The sequence below is a fragment of the Melopsittacus undulatus genome, chromosome 9, assembly GCF_012275295.1.
Source record: "Melopsittacus undulatus isolate bMelUnd1 chromosome 9, bMelUnd1.mat.Z, whole genome shotgun sequence".
Taxonomy (NCBI): domain Eukaryota; kingdom Metazoa; phylum Chordata; class Aves; order Psittaciformes; family Psittaculidae; genus Melopsittacus; species Melopsittacus undulatus.
Window position 1 is genome coordinate 39,001,507 of NC_047535.1, and position 15,289 is coordinate 39,016,795.

The 15,289-nt window shown below is 41.3% G+C and overlaps 2 protein-coding genes across 7 annotated transcripts in view; one reads left to right on the top strand and one right to left on the bottom strand.

Moving 5' to 3' along the window:
• CENPP (centromere protein P) overlaps positions 1-3,508 on the top strand; it is a 137,174-nt gene extending 133,666 nt beyond the window's left edge. For all 4 annotated transcript variants that reach the window (XM_031042343.2, XM_034065929.1, XM_034065930.1 and 1 more), the window contains exons 7-10: positions 248-327; positions 2,241-2,332; positions 2,624-2,763; positions 3,426-3,508. In XM_031042343.2, coding sequence (XP_030898203.2) covers positions 248-327; positions 2,241-2,332; positions 2,624-2,745 — 294 coding nt within the window. In that variant the 3' untranslated portion in view covers positions 2,746-2,763; positions 3,426-3,508. The remainder of the gene's footprint in view (positions 1-247; positions 328-2,240; positions 2,333-2,623; positions 2,764-3,425) is intronic.
• The window catches only part of IPPK (inositol-pentakisphosphate 2-kinase), a 31,574-nt gene continuing 19,790 nt past the window's right edge, over positions 3,506-15,289 (bottom strand). For all 3 annotated transcript variants that reach the window (XM_031042342.2, XM_034065926.1, XM_034065927.1), the window contains exons 5-13: positions 15,019-15,140; positions 14,520-14,609; positions 13,846-13,904; positions 13,356-13,428; positions 12,079-12,358; positions 10,778-10,928; positions 9,240-9,342; positions 8,677-8,756; positions 3,506-6,038 (exon numbers count right to left, since the gene is read on the bottom strand). In XM_031042342.2, coding sequence (XP_030898202.2) covers positions 5,813-6,038; positions 8,677-8,756; positions 9,240-9,342; positions 10,778-10,928; positions 12,079-12,358; positions 13,356-13,428; positions 13,846-13,904; positions 14,520-14,609; positions 15,019-15,140 — 1,184 coding nt within the window. In that variant the 3' untranslated portion in view covers positions 3,506-5,812. The remainder of the gene's footprint in view (positions 6,039-8,676; positions 8,757-9,239; positions 9,343-10,777; positions 10,929-12,078; positions 12,359-13,355; positions 13,429-13,845; positions 13,905-14,519; positions 14,610-15,018; positions 15,141-15,289) is intronic.

Here is a 15,289-nt window from a genome sequence, read left to right on the forward strand (position 1 = left end):
CCAAATTTAAGCATCTCTTGATACCCCATGAGTGATACTTCACAAAAACCCCAAACCATTCAAACTTTAAACACCACAAAATAAACCAAACCCAGTATGCCAGAATTTAAACTTGTTACTTTAGAGTAACCATACTACAGATGCGAGCTGATACGAGACATTGCAACTGGAAAGCACTTGCTATAAACCACCTTGTCTACAATGTTTGTGATCGTATTTATACCCTTTTGAACTTGTTTGTTCTCAGGAAAAATACCCTGACATTGTGAGCCTTCCAGAAGGCCTCCTGGGAGATTATATCCTGCTGAGGAACCCCAAAGCTTCTGGGTGAGCCAATAAATCCATTTCTTGATTTATGCAGATAAAGGATGGTGAAACCCATAGGGACAATCTGTTAGTCTGCTTGAACAGTGTCACTCTGCTTTGGAACGGGTTTAAACACAAAGCCTAAATAGTGTGTGTTATGTTTTAGGGCTATAACCACACATTAAAAATGTAAAGAGATAAAAACCAATTATATGTAGAGGTCATGTGCACATGGCTTTGTTAGAAAAATTAATTGTATTGTTACTGCGTGTACCCACTCTTAGCTAGGGGGAAAAAATAAAGGACTTGAGCAGCCTTTAATTTGCATTTAAAAATGAAATCCATCACTCTTTTACTTTTGGAAGCTTGTGCTACAATGAACAGTCTAAATTCCAACTTTAGGAATGCCAGATGTATCCCCTGTGAATAGGGTGGCACTTGCCACCCTGCTGCCTGAGCTGCTGCATCCTTGCATGCACAGGCACCACTGGAACCTGTCAGGTACAGCAATCACACTGCACCCAGGCAAAGCACAGCTCTCTGGTCATCTTCTCTTACAGAACAGAGAGAAAACTGCAGCCACCTGCGACTGAGAACAGCCAGAGTTGTGTTTTTCCATTGTTTTAGAAGGAAATCAGTTAGACAAGGGAGGGGAGAACTGCACTCCCATTTATTATTACTGTTAGCCCAGACAAATACAAATAAATGCTAGTGTAGGTAGCACTATCTGGTTTAGCCAGATCTGCCATATAAAACCAAAAGCTTTTAACTCTGGGCTGCTGAAATGAATCTTTCTGAGCCCAGCATAGTCAGAAAACTATTGTGACTTGGTAGTATTCTCCAGTTTCTCTTCATGGCACCAGGAGCCAAGTGCCACTACACATACTCCCTCTCTCACCCACAATCACACCATTTCAGTGGGTCAGTAGAAAAGCACTTGCGTATTAATTGGTGTGCAAAATCCCAGCACAAGCTGTATACAAATTCCCAAAGAATTTTTAAGAATGAAGTGGCAGAAGGCCAGCAAACCCCAGTAAAAGGAACCTTCCTCCTTGCAATGACTTGTTACTGTGCAGATCAACTGGGAACAGGAAAGCCTTACTTTCCATGAGGAAAACTCCTAAAAGCAGAGATGGGAGGGAAATACAAAATATAGTAAAGCAGAGAATCTGTTACAGCTGTTGGTTTAGAGTAACCCCTGTGTATGTGACAGTCTTCCCCGGCAGCATCCAATGGCCTCGCTGGTCCCTTTGTAGAGTGCAGTGACCTTATCCTGCTGCAAAAGCTGGAACTAGTATTTCACCTTGCAAAAATCACCACCAAGGCCCTTGAGGGAGTAATGAGGCTGAACAGTATTTAAAAGATTAAAAGCAAACCCATTCAGGACTCTAGACCTTCAGACAGATTTACCCCTGTGCGTTACTCTAAAGAGGCCATGAAGAGCAGAGTGAACCTTATTGTGAAACCCAGAACCCCCCTGTTTATGCAAATACCTCATCTGAAGTTATTTTTCTCCATTTTCATCCTGTATCCAAGTGTGGCACCTGAGGCCAGGGTGCAAATAAGGCACAGAGAGATGCCATCTTTCCTTTCTATCACTGCCACGGAAGCTTACCATTCCTAAGGGATGACATGAACCACAGGAAAAATCTTTGAGGTTGGGAATTGGAGCATGCCTGCAACCATTCCTCAGCAGTAGATCACTGGTTTTCCTTGGTTCCAATACACATATGTCTGGTTCTGAATGCAGAATGGGAGAATGTCTGGTTCTCAATGCAGAACCGGAGATCAGGGTTTTGCATTCCTTAGGGTGAATTTTGTGTAAGAGCACACTGAGTGGAACCTTCAACTACTGCACTTCCTGCTTTGAAGGAACCTCACAGACAGGTGCTGAGTTAACCCTTAAACCAGCTTTTTCTGTGCCTATGCTACAGGTTTGAATTAATGATTGTTTGGAAGATACACATCAATGAGAAAGGGAAAACTACACCTGTCCTGGACCTTCTGACTAAAGTACCAAAGCAAGGTAACATCCGTCACTTCAGAGCCTGTTTCTGAGCTTCCTGGGGAATGCCTGTCCCCTCTCCTTCCTAACATCTCTTCAGGGCACACGGAAACCCCTCTTGTGGAGCCCAGCCAGGCAAACATCAGAATTTAGCAAGCAGCTAAGCTTCAGCTCCTGTGTCACCTCACTTAACAAGGCTCACAAAACTTACCAAGCTTGTCCTCCCCTTCTAGACAGCAGGGAACCTGCTCTGGCTGCCAGTAACAGTGCAGCTGTTTGAGAATCCTCTTTGTGGTTGTGTTTTTCTTGCAGTCCTGGACCAGAAGATGGCAGCTATAGAGAATGCACCCACCCGCTTCCGGAGCATGCTGCTTGTGGTTGGGATCGAGGAAGCGATTGAGAACCTGGTCAACATCTTTGTCTCAGAAAGATGAATACCAGCCTTATTTACAGTAGGTAGCAATTTCAAAAGTAGTTTTAATTCAGATATTGTGTTACACGGTCTATAATTTCATTGAATATAAACATTAAGTTATTTTCCATTTAGAAACCATACTCATAAAACATGCTATCTGTACAATTATGGCACGTTATATATAAATTGTCATGACAGGAAAATAAATACAGCCATTTAAATACAAAAATGCCAAATAAAATAGTTACATGTACAGAGTGAATTCATTATAAATTTATCTTTCTGAATCATTAATGTACCAGAGTGGTTTCATCTTCTTAACATTTTCTAGATACCTGGAAAGTGTTAAAAGATCATGCACTGTCAAAAATCAAGTTCATAAAAATCCATTTCATTTCACAGCTCTGTAAAAGTACAGTGATTTTCAAAGGACAAGAGAACAGTAAGAGACTCCCGGAACAAAGAGTTAAATAGCTTTCTCATTAAATTAGGGTGGAAGTAGACAATTTGAAGATTTCAAAGACATACTATGCTAAAAAACAAAAAAGGAAAAAAAATGGTAACTGTATGAAATAACTTTTTTTGCACACAGCAAGTGTGTGTAGCATTAACCTAGAAAGAGCCATTACACTTCCGTGAGGAGATGGAGGAGTTAAGGACTGCTCACTGCAATACTTCCTTTTGATTTCCTACCTCCAGGAGGAAATTCCTGGTTACAAATGCATCACATTTCATACATTCATCCCTGAAGAAACCAGAGTGGACAGATCTCCCTTCACTTCCACCAGATGTACTGTTAGCTCACCAGCAACCTCTCAGCATTTCTCAGGAGTTCCTGCTCTGCACTAGACATCCATCACAACCAACTGCTTTATCCAGACCAAATCTACATGACTGTAAGTCACATACTTCTCTGGTAGGGAATGACAGCTGCTCCTGGAATCAAGGGGCCAAAGCCACAAACCACAATCTTGATAACATCATGGGACTTCCTCTTCAAATCCACCACTGCTCTAACCATATCAGCAGCAGTTTGCCAGCTGCGTTTATCAGTTATGAAAAAATATGTTATAGCAATGGTGAAAATAGGTGGAGAACCAAGAGCTACAGAAACAGTATGTTTATAATACTGTAATTGTAATAATCTGCTATTTGATCACTAAAATAGTCTCCTACTGTTCTGGTAGGTCAGGAAAAACTGGCAGGCTGTATTGGTTTGTCAGAATCTACAGCTGAGCAATGCCAGGGATGAAGGTTCAATGAGCAGCCATCTGTAACAGAATACCTTGTTAGATATCAGGCAGACTAATTTCAAGTTTGGAATCTAGTGGACAGGCAAAACGCAGCACTCTTTACCCACTGACGTATTACTGGTTTAGCTGGTTTTGTGTAACCCTTAGTGTATTTCATCTTTAGCTCTTTCTTCCATGAAAATGAAACTTGGTAACAGCACATGCTCTTATTTGCATAAAAAAGGTGTGTGAAGTTACAGCATAAAACCCTGAAAAGTTTCCTTCCCTCCCCCTCTAACAGTTGGAGGATTTCTGGATTTTAAAGTAGCCTCTCTTCCCCCCAGGTCTCCTTTGGAAAGAAGGGGTTGTTATCACTGTCACCTACCAGCTTATTGCCCTGTTGCAGTGTCACATTGCAGTGAGGCACCCGCAGAAATGACTCTGCAGCTCATACCTTTGAGTTGGGGTTTTCTTGTTTTGCTTTTTGAGTTTCAAGTAAAATTGAACCATTCAACCAAAAATCCCAATATAAATATATTTTCTAAATGCTAACCTATGTTATTGTGAAAAACATGAGCAGGAAGCACAGGCTGCGTTCAGGTAATGGCAGGTCGCTGTAGCTTGAACAGCATCTCTGCATACTTCTGGGTGTGCAATCCACAAGCATGCAGGGAGTGCCTGTAGATTTTACCATACTACCTTCTGGTTTGGATACATCCTCAGTCTCCAACTCAGCATCGTCGTTGAGGATGGCTTTTACTGCAACCTCTCACAAGGCTTCTGCTGCACATGCTAACATTTACAAAGCAAAGCCATCATTAAATTGCTGATGTAGTGATACAAGCTTAGCTCCAGTACTCGCATAAGCAAGTGACCCCTTGGCAGCTTCAGAAAAGAAAGCCAGTTTTTTTTTGTATTACTTCAAATGAATGAGCCCAAAAGTGGCTGCTCATACTACACAGCATGTGAGATATCGGTGATATAATGCCACCATTTGACACAACCTAAAAGATCTGAAATAATTTGTAAAATATACTATTCTTACAGTTCATCTTAAATTAGGTAAGGGCGAGCTGTGGTTTCACCTTCAATAGCAGCACATAATGTATAGAAAATACAAGACCAGTATGCCAGAGGCATTAAGCCCAGCTGTCATGTACAATGCAAAGACACTCGACTTTAACCCTTTTCACTTTGTTTCAGAAGCTTTAGGTAGATGCAAGGTGACCACAGAGCTGCTGGAGGCAGTCTGGTGTTCTTAATCTCATGTGTTAGCACTGAAAAGCGTTCAACAGCAACACAGTAGTTCCACAGGTCAGTAATGCTGGAGTAGCCACCTGAGCTGTATTTTCTGCTAAATGCTGTATTTAATGTTGTTACATTTATTAATTCAATAAATCTGTATTTAATGCTAAAATGTTGTGTTAGGTTTTGTCACTCATCTAGTGGGTATGAGTGAGGCTCAGAGCACAAGCTCCAAGGCAGTTTTTCTGTTAGCAATTAGGCTTACTATGTTAGTGCAATACTTCAAGAAACCTTTCATTCTGTGCTCTTTCAATTCTAAGAAGGAATTGAACTTCTAGTATTAATCACATCTGTCCTCTAGTTCCAAGGTATGGCACATTATCTGTTCTGTCATATTAAATACATTCATTGAGGTTTTGTAGCAAACATGTGTTTTAGTGCTATTCTGTGTCTTTGAAAGGCATACCAATTAGAAATCGCTTCTGAAAGCAAAACCATTCACAGCTGAAAGATGCACTGAACACAATAGGGAGAAAACCCACCATAACTGTATTCCATTAATCTTGCACTTTCTAATGTGTCTGAATAAAAATAACCTTAAGGAAATGGTTACACTTTGTGGAGAACTAATGTGCAGTCTTCATTCTCCTTGAAGAGAGTGGACATCACTGGGTCATCTTTGGCCTGTACGTTCTTCAAATAATAGTTAACTATCTCGCTGTCCAGTTTGTACTGGTGGGGAATGCTTTCGTACGGTTTTAGGTCGAGGTCCAGCACAGAAACAGAAAACGTAAATCTCGATTTGGATGTGAGTACCACAGGTCTTTGCTCAGAGCTGGAAAACAACAAAAAGAAATTCAGCCAATGTAAAATCTAGGAAACTATAGCTCCAGCTTAACCAGCCATAAAGTGAACATGCGGATACCTCTTCCAGCATTTTCCTTTCAGCCTCCACACAGCCTAAGTCATGGAATAGTTAGGGTTGGAAAGGACCTTAAGATCATCCAGTTCCAACCTTTCTGCCATGGGCAGGGACACCTCACACTAAACCATGGCACCCAAGGCTCTGTTCAACCTGGCTTTGAACACCGCCAGGGATGGAGCATTCACAACCTCCCTGGCCAACCCATTCCAGTGCCTCACCACCCTAACAGTAAAGAATTTCTTCCTTAGATCCAATCTAAACTTCCCCTGTTCAAGTTTTAACCAGGTACCCCTTGTCCTGTCGCTACAGTCCGTAGTGAAGAGTCCCTCTCCAGCATCCCTGTAGGCCCTCTTCAGATACTGGAAGGCTGCTATGAGGTCTCCACGCAGCCTTCTCTTCTCCAGCCTGAACAGCCCCAACTTTCTCAGCCTGTCTTCACACAGGAGGTGCTCCAGCCCCTGATCATCCTCGTGAACCTCCTCTGGAATTGTTCCAACAGCTCCATGTCCTTTTTACACTGCAGCCAGCTCATGTTCATTTTCTCATTGACCAACACCCCAAGTCCTTTTCCTTGGGCTGCTCTGAATCTCTTCCCAACCTGCAGCTGTGCCTGGGATTGCTCTGACCCAGGTGTAGGACCTTGCACTTGTCATGGTTAAACTTCATGAGGTTGGCATCAGCCCACCTCACAAGCATGTCAAGGTCCCTCTGGATGGCATTCCTTCCCTCCAGTGTATCAACAGAACCACACAGCTTGGTGTCATCAGCAAACTTGCTGAGGGTGCACTCAATCCCACTGTCCATGTCATCGACAGAGATGCTGAACAAGAGTGGTCCCAACACCGATCCCTGAGGGACACCACTTGTTACTGGTCTCCAGCTGGACATTGAACCGTTGACCACAACTCTGAGTGTGACCATCCAGCCAATTCTTTATCCACCGAGTGGTCCACCTATCAAATTGATGTCTGTCCAATTTAGAGACAAGGATGTCATGTGGGACAGTGTCGAACGCTTTGCACAAGTCCAGGTAGATGACATCAACTGCTCCACCCCTGTCCATCAGTTCCATAGCCCCACCATAGAAGGCCACCAAATTGGTCAGGCAGGATCTTCCCCTAGTGAAGCCATGCTGGCTGTCACCAAGCACCTTGTTGTTTTTCATGTGCCCTAGAATGCCTTCCAGGAGAACCTGCTCCCAGATTTTGCCAGGCACAGAGGTGAGACTGACTGGTCTGTAATTCCCTGGGCCATCCATTTTCCCCTTCTTGAAAATGGGGATTATATTTCCCTTTTTCCAGTCGTCAGGAACTTCACCTGACTGCCATGATTTTTCAAATATGATGGCCAGTGGCTTTGCAACTTCATTTGCCAGCTCCTTCAGGACCCGCGGATGGATTTCATCAGGTCCCATGGACTTGTGCACGTTCAGGTTCTTAAGACGGTCTCGAACCAGATCCTCATGTACAGTGGGCCCAAGGTCTTCATTCACAGTCCCTGCATCTGCCTTCCAAGACTTGGGTGGTGCGGTCAGAGCCTTTGCCAGTGAAGACTGAGGTAAAGAAGCCATTCAGAACCTCAGCCTTCTCCAAATCCAGGGTAGCCAGTCCTCCCGATAGCTTCCAGAGGGGGCCTATGTTGTCCCTAGTCTGTCTTTTATTCGCTACGTACCTATACAATCCCTTCCTGTTACCCTTAACATCCCTAGCCAAGTTTAATTCTAACTGGGCCTTAGCTTTCCTAACCTGGTCCCTAGCTTCCCAGAGAACATCCCAAAACATTACTCTCGATTACTGTTTCTGTGTGTAGTAAACATAACCTGTTCTAGGTAGTATGAATTCAAAGCAACATCCTTAATAGCAAGCAAAAGCAAAAAGAACCACTGCAGCTCCTACTCAGGTTCAAGGTAATACAAATTTAGTATTAGAACTAATGCTCAGGCGTATACTCAAGGATGGAGGACTTAGGTCAACCACTGCACAAATCATCTCCATCATGAATGTTTTATTCAAGCACTGCAGGGCAAATGCAGAAAACAATATTCTCCAGAAATAACAAGGCTTTAGCGAAACAAACTTCCCTACAGAAAAGCAGACCGGTACTGCTGACATAAAGTCAAGACAGACAACACGGTGGCAGAGCCTCCTGCCTTAGTGAGTAACCTTTATTATTGCCTATTATTCTAATTAGGCAGTTAATGGCAGCTTGTCCTGAAAACTCTCTCACACAAGGACACCAAGGCAGAATTGTATGTGCCTAGTTAAAAACATGTATATCTACTACAAAAAGTCAAGTCAAATCTTAGTCTGGGAGTAAAATATAAAACCTTTATCTTTTGTATCAACTTAAAACGTCAGAAACAGACATTTGTCCTAACTACCTTAAATCAGAACTTTACCTTACTAATATGCTCCCAGCCAAATATCTGGATGCTGCCCCCACCCCCAAAATCCAAATCCCCACTTTTTAAAGTTATTTGACTACATTGTGCAAATGCATCTTCAATTTCTAGATCATGGGGAGTCACTTGGAAGCAGGCACCTCTTACCATTCATCTTGCAGGCAGGGTGAAAGGGCAATCATGAGGGAGCAGTCTTTAGCAGTCATTGCTATTCTGTACTGCTGCACCTGTACAATATAAAAATCAGACAGATTTTCTCTTACACTTTATCCGCCTTTAGCAAAGCATACTGTTCTTTATGGAAGGCTTTAGCATACTCAGTATGTTGGCACTTTAAGAGCTGCAAATTATCTCTGTAACAGATGGTTAACAGAAGCAAGTGATTTTACAACATCCTGTATAAGAATCCTGTTTATTTCCTATATATAGGTACTTTAATTGAAGGCCAAAACAGCACCAGCTCATGCATATGCCTCTTCAATCCAGAAAGGCAACCACCAGCTTAGTTTTTCTCCCTAGAACTGGTGCTAAACATGTTTGCTTTTAACTCCTTCTGCAATACAGATGCACCCTGGCACAATTAAGAATTTTTGATCTTGCAGACCTCTGGCAAACCAGCAGCAAAGCTGACACACTGCTCTTCCCTTCCAGTGAGACAAGAGTATATTAACAGACTAAATAAGCTTCAACACCACACACAGGGAACATACCTTTGTTAACGCAAATGCTACTGTCCCGTCATCTTCAGTTGAAAGATCTAGCAGCTTCTCATAAAACGCTTCATTGTAAGGTCCATCTATCTGTAACGTACTTCTAAATAAATTTTTAAAAGAAGATTTAAAGACAGCTGAGATGATTTACAGGTTTTCAAACACATCTTTTCCCAGCAGCCCAGAAACTCCATTTAGAACAAACAATAACACTAATAAACATAGCAACAGGTTAATACTCAAAGATCTAACACCATGACCAGGCCCTGTTATTCTCATACCACTCAAGACTTGCTGCTGCTTAGGACTTGAGCTGTTTGGTTTAGGTGTTTTTAAAGATGGATCATTGTTAATCCACAGCCACCTGAGTATCACTACAAAAATGAGTAAGTTTCAAAACATTTAGCAGCACCTTGCTGAGCATACTGAGACAGTACACTCCTCTGGCAAGGCCCTGTTCTGCCCCTGCTTCACAAGGGGGTGATCTGGCCTCCTGGCTTCCTTCCTTTCCCTGTTGAACACCTGACCTCTATCTGGAAAGCAGAGCCCATAAAAGTGGGGTGTTCAGCAGACAAACTCAATACAGACAAAAGAATACCTTTACAACTTATTTGTTTAAGGTTATCAATATACAAGTAAGCTGCACTGCAAGTGATTTAAGCAGAACTTGAGGCCAACCCCATTATCTGTAGGACAACCCTTCAACTGCACAAGGAGCCCAAAGACCTGAAGGAGCTCAAGCAGAAGTGGTTTGAATGTGAAGCCAGAGTGCCCTCGTGTGAGCAATGGCAAAAGTACAGGCGAGCTACAGCCCAGGATGTAAAGCAACATCCAAGACAAAGCTTGTTACAGCAACTATTATTGCAACTAATAAGCTTTAGTTCAGAACAAATTTAGCAGCTTGCAATGCTCAGTATTTATTATTTCTTTACCAGGCAAGATATAACATAAAATAAAGATTTTTGTGCCTCAAGCATGGTTTGAGCACTTGCAATGTGGGTTACAATCTGCCACTTGGAGCTATTCGTGTCATGCAACAAGAGCAGGCTGATTCAGAGCTGCTGCAGGGCCTTGCAGGCACAGGCTAGATTGTTGCCAAATATGAAAATCAGGGGTTTAAAGTGCAGGTTGTAGGTAGCCCAATATAGACTTCGGAATGACTGAAAACATCTTTATTGCTGCAGATACAGTTCTAGCTCCACAGGTACCAAAGGCAGGAGAAACCACCTATCTTACTCTATATTTCTCCAAACATAGAGCCTCCACAACTAAGGAACAGGGCACTGTTCTCTCTTATTCTGCTGTGAAGTTCCTGTAATCATTATGTAAAAATTCAGGCCAAAGTGAGTAACATCAAAACTTTATTGTCAAAAAGCTCATCTTTTATGTTATCTGGCATTTCAAGTTAGAAACTGAGAACATGAAATCTGTGAAGGAAGGTCACAAACAACGTAACAAGAGATAGTGTCTGCACAGAGCCAGCCTTGTCTGTGTACCTCTTTAACCAGAACTGAAAAGAAAAGCTATTTAAGTCTTACCTTTCTTCAGGAAATTCCTCTAAATACTGTTCAACTCTACTGTACAGAGGATGGAGTCCTTCAATATCCAGCATGTCCAGCATCTGAGCCTGAAGGGTTTTATAAAGGAGACAACCCCTCGGTAAGTCAGAGCTTTCCAATTTATGTTTACCTAGAAGAAAATGTATGTTCAAATAAGAAAAGATACAAGTGATGTCTTAGCTTCATCTTGCCACTACCCAGGCTTGTGCACAAAGTAAATCCAAACACTTTAGACTGAGGTGGGGGGGGATGCAACTGCAAAACACATCAGTTCACAAACACCAATGTGCCAGATGCATGCGTACTAAATGGCACATTTGCACAGCATTTATTCTGGCTGTAGAATAAAACACCTGGTGTACAACTCTACAAATTGCTCAAAAAAACTAACCACCCAAACCCCACACACTTCCACTGCAATCTGTTTCCTTGAGTCTACAAGAGACGTTTGTCACCAGTTTGAAGCCAGCACAAATTCACTTTCAGTGATATGAACTGTTGGCAGAAAGTAATCTAGCATTTCAGACACTGGGTCTTTTTAATCTAGTATGATATGTATGAAAGATACAGCTTTCTTTATAATCTAGTATGATAGTATGAAAGAGATATGTATTTGCTGTCATTTCTGTAAGACAGCTCTTTCTCCACCACAACAAAATCAGCCAGCCATAAAAAAGACCTTCTTCAAAAGCAGCATAAGAGACATGCTGTTTGTGTAATTAGGGTAACCAGCAGCATCTTGAATAATTAGAGCTTCACAAAAGTTATGCACTCAGGAGCTATTATTTACAGTTTTTCCACTCACTTCCCATTCCTTTTCCCTCCAGTAGTCAAACCTTTCTCTATGATTCTACACCAGGAGAAGAGTAGAACAAAAAGAGCTACATCCTGTCAGCCAGGGGCTGATAGAAAGAGCAGGGAATGGCAACAAACAGGTACCACATAAACCAACCAAAACAGCCAGGCTGCATCCCATACAACACTAAAATTCCCCACTTGTTCAAAATACCTTCAATGGTTATCAGCCCAAACTGGTATTTCCTTCCATTTTATCTCTACCATCTCCTGAATTTCTTTTTATCCCTGTAATTAGGTGCAGTGCTCACTGCAAGGTTATACTAAACCCAATTATCCACCAGTTACACAGCTCAGAGTTCATTTTTAAACATCAAGAAAACTCCACTGTTTTCCTTCTCACAACACTATTAAACAGCAAAAGAGAAGCAAAGTTCTGAATAACTACATGATGATAATTACTGACAACACAACAAATTGTTTACCATTTCTCACTAGCTCCTTATTAAATGCACTTGCTTCACAGTAGCTTCTTCCTTGTGAAATGGGAACTGTCTTCATATCACCTGCCCTGCAGGCATCAGTACTACTTAGTAGCGTCATAGTTATAACATGGATTAGTTCTTTAACAATTGTCCTTGTGCAGTGTGGTCCACTGACCAATCCATTGGAAGGAAAAAAGAAAGGTTTTAAGTGGCGAGCAAGTTCATTCCAGTCAGAGACACAGTCCTGGTCATCTTTACAGCCATAAATTAGTTCCCCATTCTGCAAACAAGGAGGGGAAAAAAATAGCATTTAGGTATTCATGAAACCCAGTTATTCATACTTGGTTAACCAAGGCATCAGATTTAATATTATAAAGCACATAGCACAGAAAAGGGTTACTAGTTTAAAAGTCTGCATACAAATACACACATTCTCAATCTCTTATAAATTTGCCTTCTGAAGTTTTATCAGATACCACAGGTAACAACCTTTGAATTAGGACCAGAAGCCCATTTAAATCAAGTGCTACTTTCCCAACTTAACTAAGTAATCAGAACAATAAAAGTTAACTGATACTGAGCACATTCTCCTTTCACTTCTTTCTGAATAATGTCAACAGTGAAAAAGCACCACATCAAGCAACCTTCTTCTAAAAGCCAGACTGGAAAAAGAATGCTGTAATACGGGACATGAAAGGTATGACAGTTACCTGTACTAACAGAAAAAATGGGAAAGTTCATACAGGTTTAAGAAATTCAAATAGTTGGTTTAATACTGGAAATTAATTGTAAGGAATATTTCCTAGAATTAATCTGAAAATCCACATCAGCCATCAGTTACTGCTTTGTATTTTTCCTACACTAATGCCATGGAAAAGTTAACTTTTACTTTCCTGAGGCAGGCATGCTGTGCATTTGGCCTGCATGAATGCCATAACAGTAATTTAAAGTATTTGCAGCAACATGCAAAGTTCTCTACCTTCTTCCTTCTGAAGCACCACAAAGTTTTACAACTCTGGTCATCTTTAAAAGTCACTGTCTATTAATTGCTCCTTGGCAACTCTTTCAGACTCACTAGCTCTAGGCAGGGATCACTTACCAGTCCTAACTTGAAATCTAGCTAAGAATTTTCCTGTTTTCTTCTGTTGGCGGGGTTTGATAGTGATGGTGCCGATTAGCAAAGTCTGAAGTAGGATTCTGACTATTCAGATCCTGAAGTCAAATTGTTTAAAAGCCAAGGCAAAAAGGAAGCAAGCAGAGAGATTTGACTGTTTTACCTTAAATATTTTCAAGTTGTTCTGTGGCTCCTGTAATAAGCTCTTCAAAGCAAAGTGCATTCTCTGTTTATTTCTAGAAGGGAAAAATAAGAGTGCATTTTAACACAGCCCTTAGATGCTTACACCGCTGCCTGGAGGGCTCTATGGAATCAGAACTGGCACCTGAAGTGAACACACCTATTAAGCATGCTGCTCACACTGAAGTTACTTCAAAGACAAAGTGACTGTTTGCAACTGGGACTTCAAATCTGAGTAGGTTTATTGTTATGTAGCAAAAGGCACTGGTGCATTAATAAGCAACTCTCAATTCTTGAAATAGGTGTAAGGAGATTTACAATGAATATTTCTGGTGCCATATATGTCAGATAAACAGGCATGGATCATCCATAATACTATAGTGAAAGTCAATGTAATCTGAGAAAGAAATCTGTAACACAGATATTTTCTGGGGAAAACAACACTACAAGAATCAAGTTACATATTTCCTTACCCTGAGAAGAGATCCAATGGGCAGTATTTACTTGGTCGCTTCCATTTTCCATTTGCTACCTGTTGAAAAGCCACACACTTGTTAATCTCTCTTTCTGCAGTAACTACTCAGTTATTTTCAGTCAGGCATGTGGCATTAACATCCTGTCTTCAGAAGTCCCATGATATTTAAAACCCTTTGAACATAAAATGCATGACCACTGTGGGTCTTCCCGGTCATATTTAGTTAAAAGTTACTCAGATTGGATTCACAAACAGAAAGTGTGGCAAAAGGTCACGTTAAATTACAGCAAGGGATATTTACAGGATTTCCAGCACATAATGGACATCAGTCAAATGGATTCCCTGTGCATGAGGTGCTGTTATGAGCTACAGAATGCCATGAATCACTGTGCATTTGGTGAGCTGCACTTGAAAAGAAATTTGACATCTCAGTTTACCCAATCAACAGCATTAATAGTCCTCAGAGGCTAATATTGTATTTGTTTGCTTCCAGCTTCCCACAGAACTTGTTCCATCTCTCACTAAACAGATTCACACCCAGCAACTCAGATGTGTATCCACCTACTATCTTTAGTCATATCAGAAATTTAAGCAAGTTTCAACAGGGAAGCAAAACTGGAATAGCAAATAAAGCACAGTACAGCCAAAGGAAAGCAGGATGACTTAAATTACCTTTAGATGCTGATGCATACAGTAACGACACACCTTGTGCTTTATCTCCTGTGAAACGTGGCTAGAAAAAGGAATGAAGCCACACTTTGGCTAAAACAAACAAAAGATTAGGTATGTAAGTATGTGTTACTTTATAGAAATGTAAGAGCACACAATATGTAATTTTTTCCTATTAAAGGAACATTAAAATAGATACATTAGTCAACATCCAACACTTAACAGCTGTATAATATTCCCAGTTATATTAGAGTCCTCACTTAAGAAATGAGGACACACAAAACAGCTGTGGCGTGCACAAAAGCCTGGTAAAAATGGGGCATTTTCCAAGTTTTAAGAGATGGGGAAATGGAAGAGGGAGGGTAACATTTCATGCAATGAATCACAGTGGAAGCAGTGAGCTCTGCCTTACCCCACCTGCTGCATTCATTTGTAACTTCTCTGGTCAGTATGTACTTAAACACAAACCAAACTCCCAGAAGGATCATCTCCTATTCCATACCTTAATCTCTATGCAGAGGATCGGCCGGTGTTCCACAAAACAGTATGTCTGCAGCCTGGTCAGGTTAGGAAGGCACATGGCATAACCACTAAGAGTGTCCATATCTTTATCACAGCGAGACTCTGAGGGAAGCAAATAAAAAAACACAAACAAGCAAGAAAATTAGGTGTGTGGATTTTTAGTTACTCTGCAGTTCTCTCTTTCACCAGGTGGGGTGGGAACCGAAAAGAAGAAAGATAGAACACATGTTAACAGGCTTCAGCCATTTATG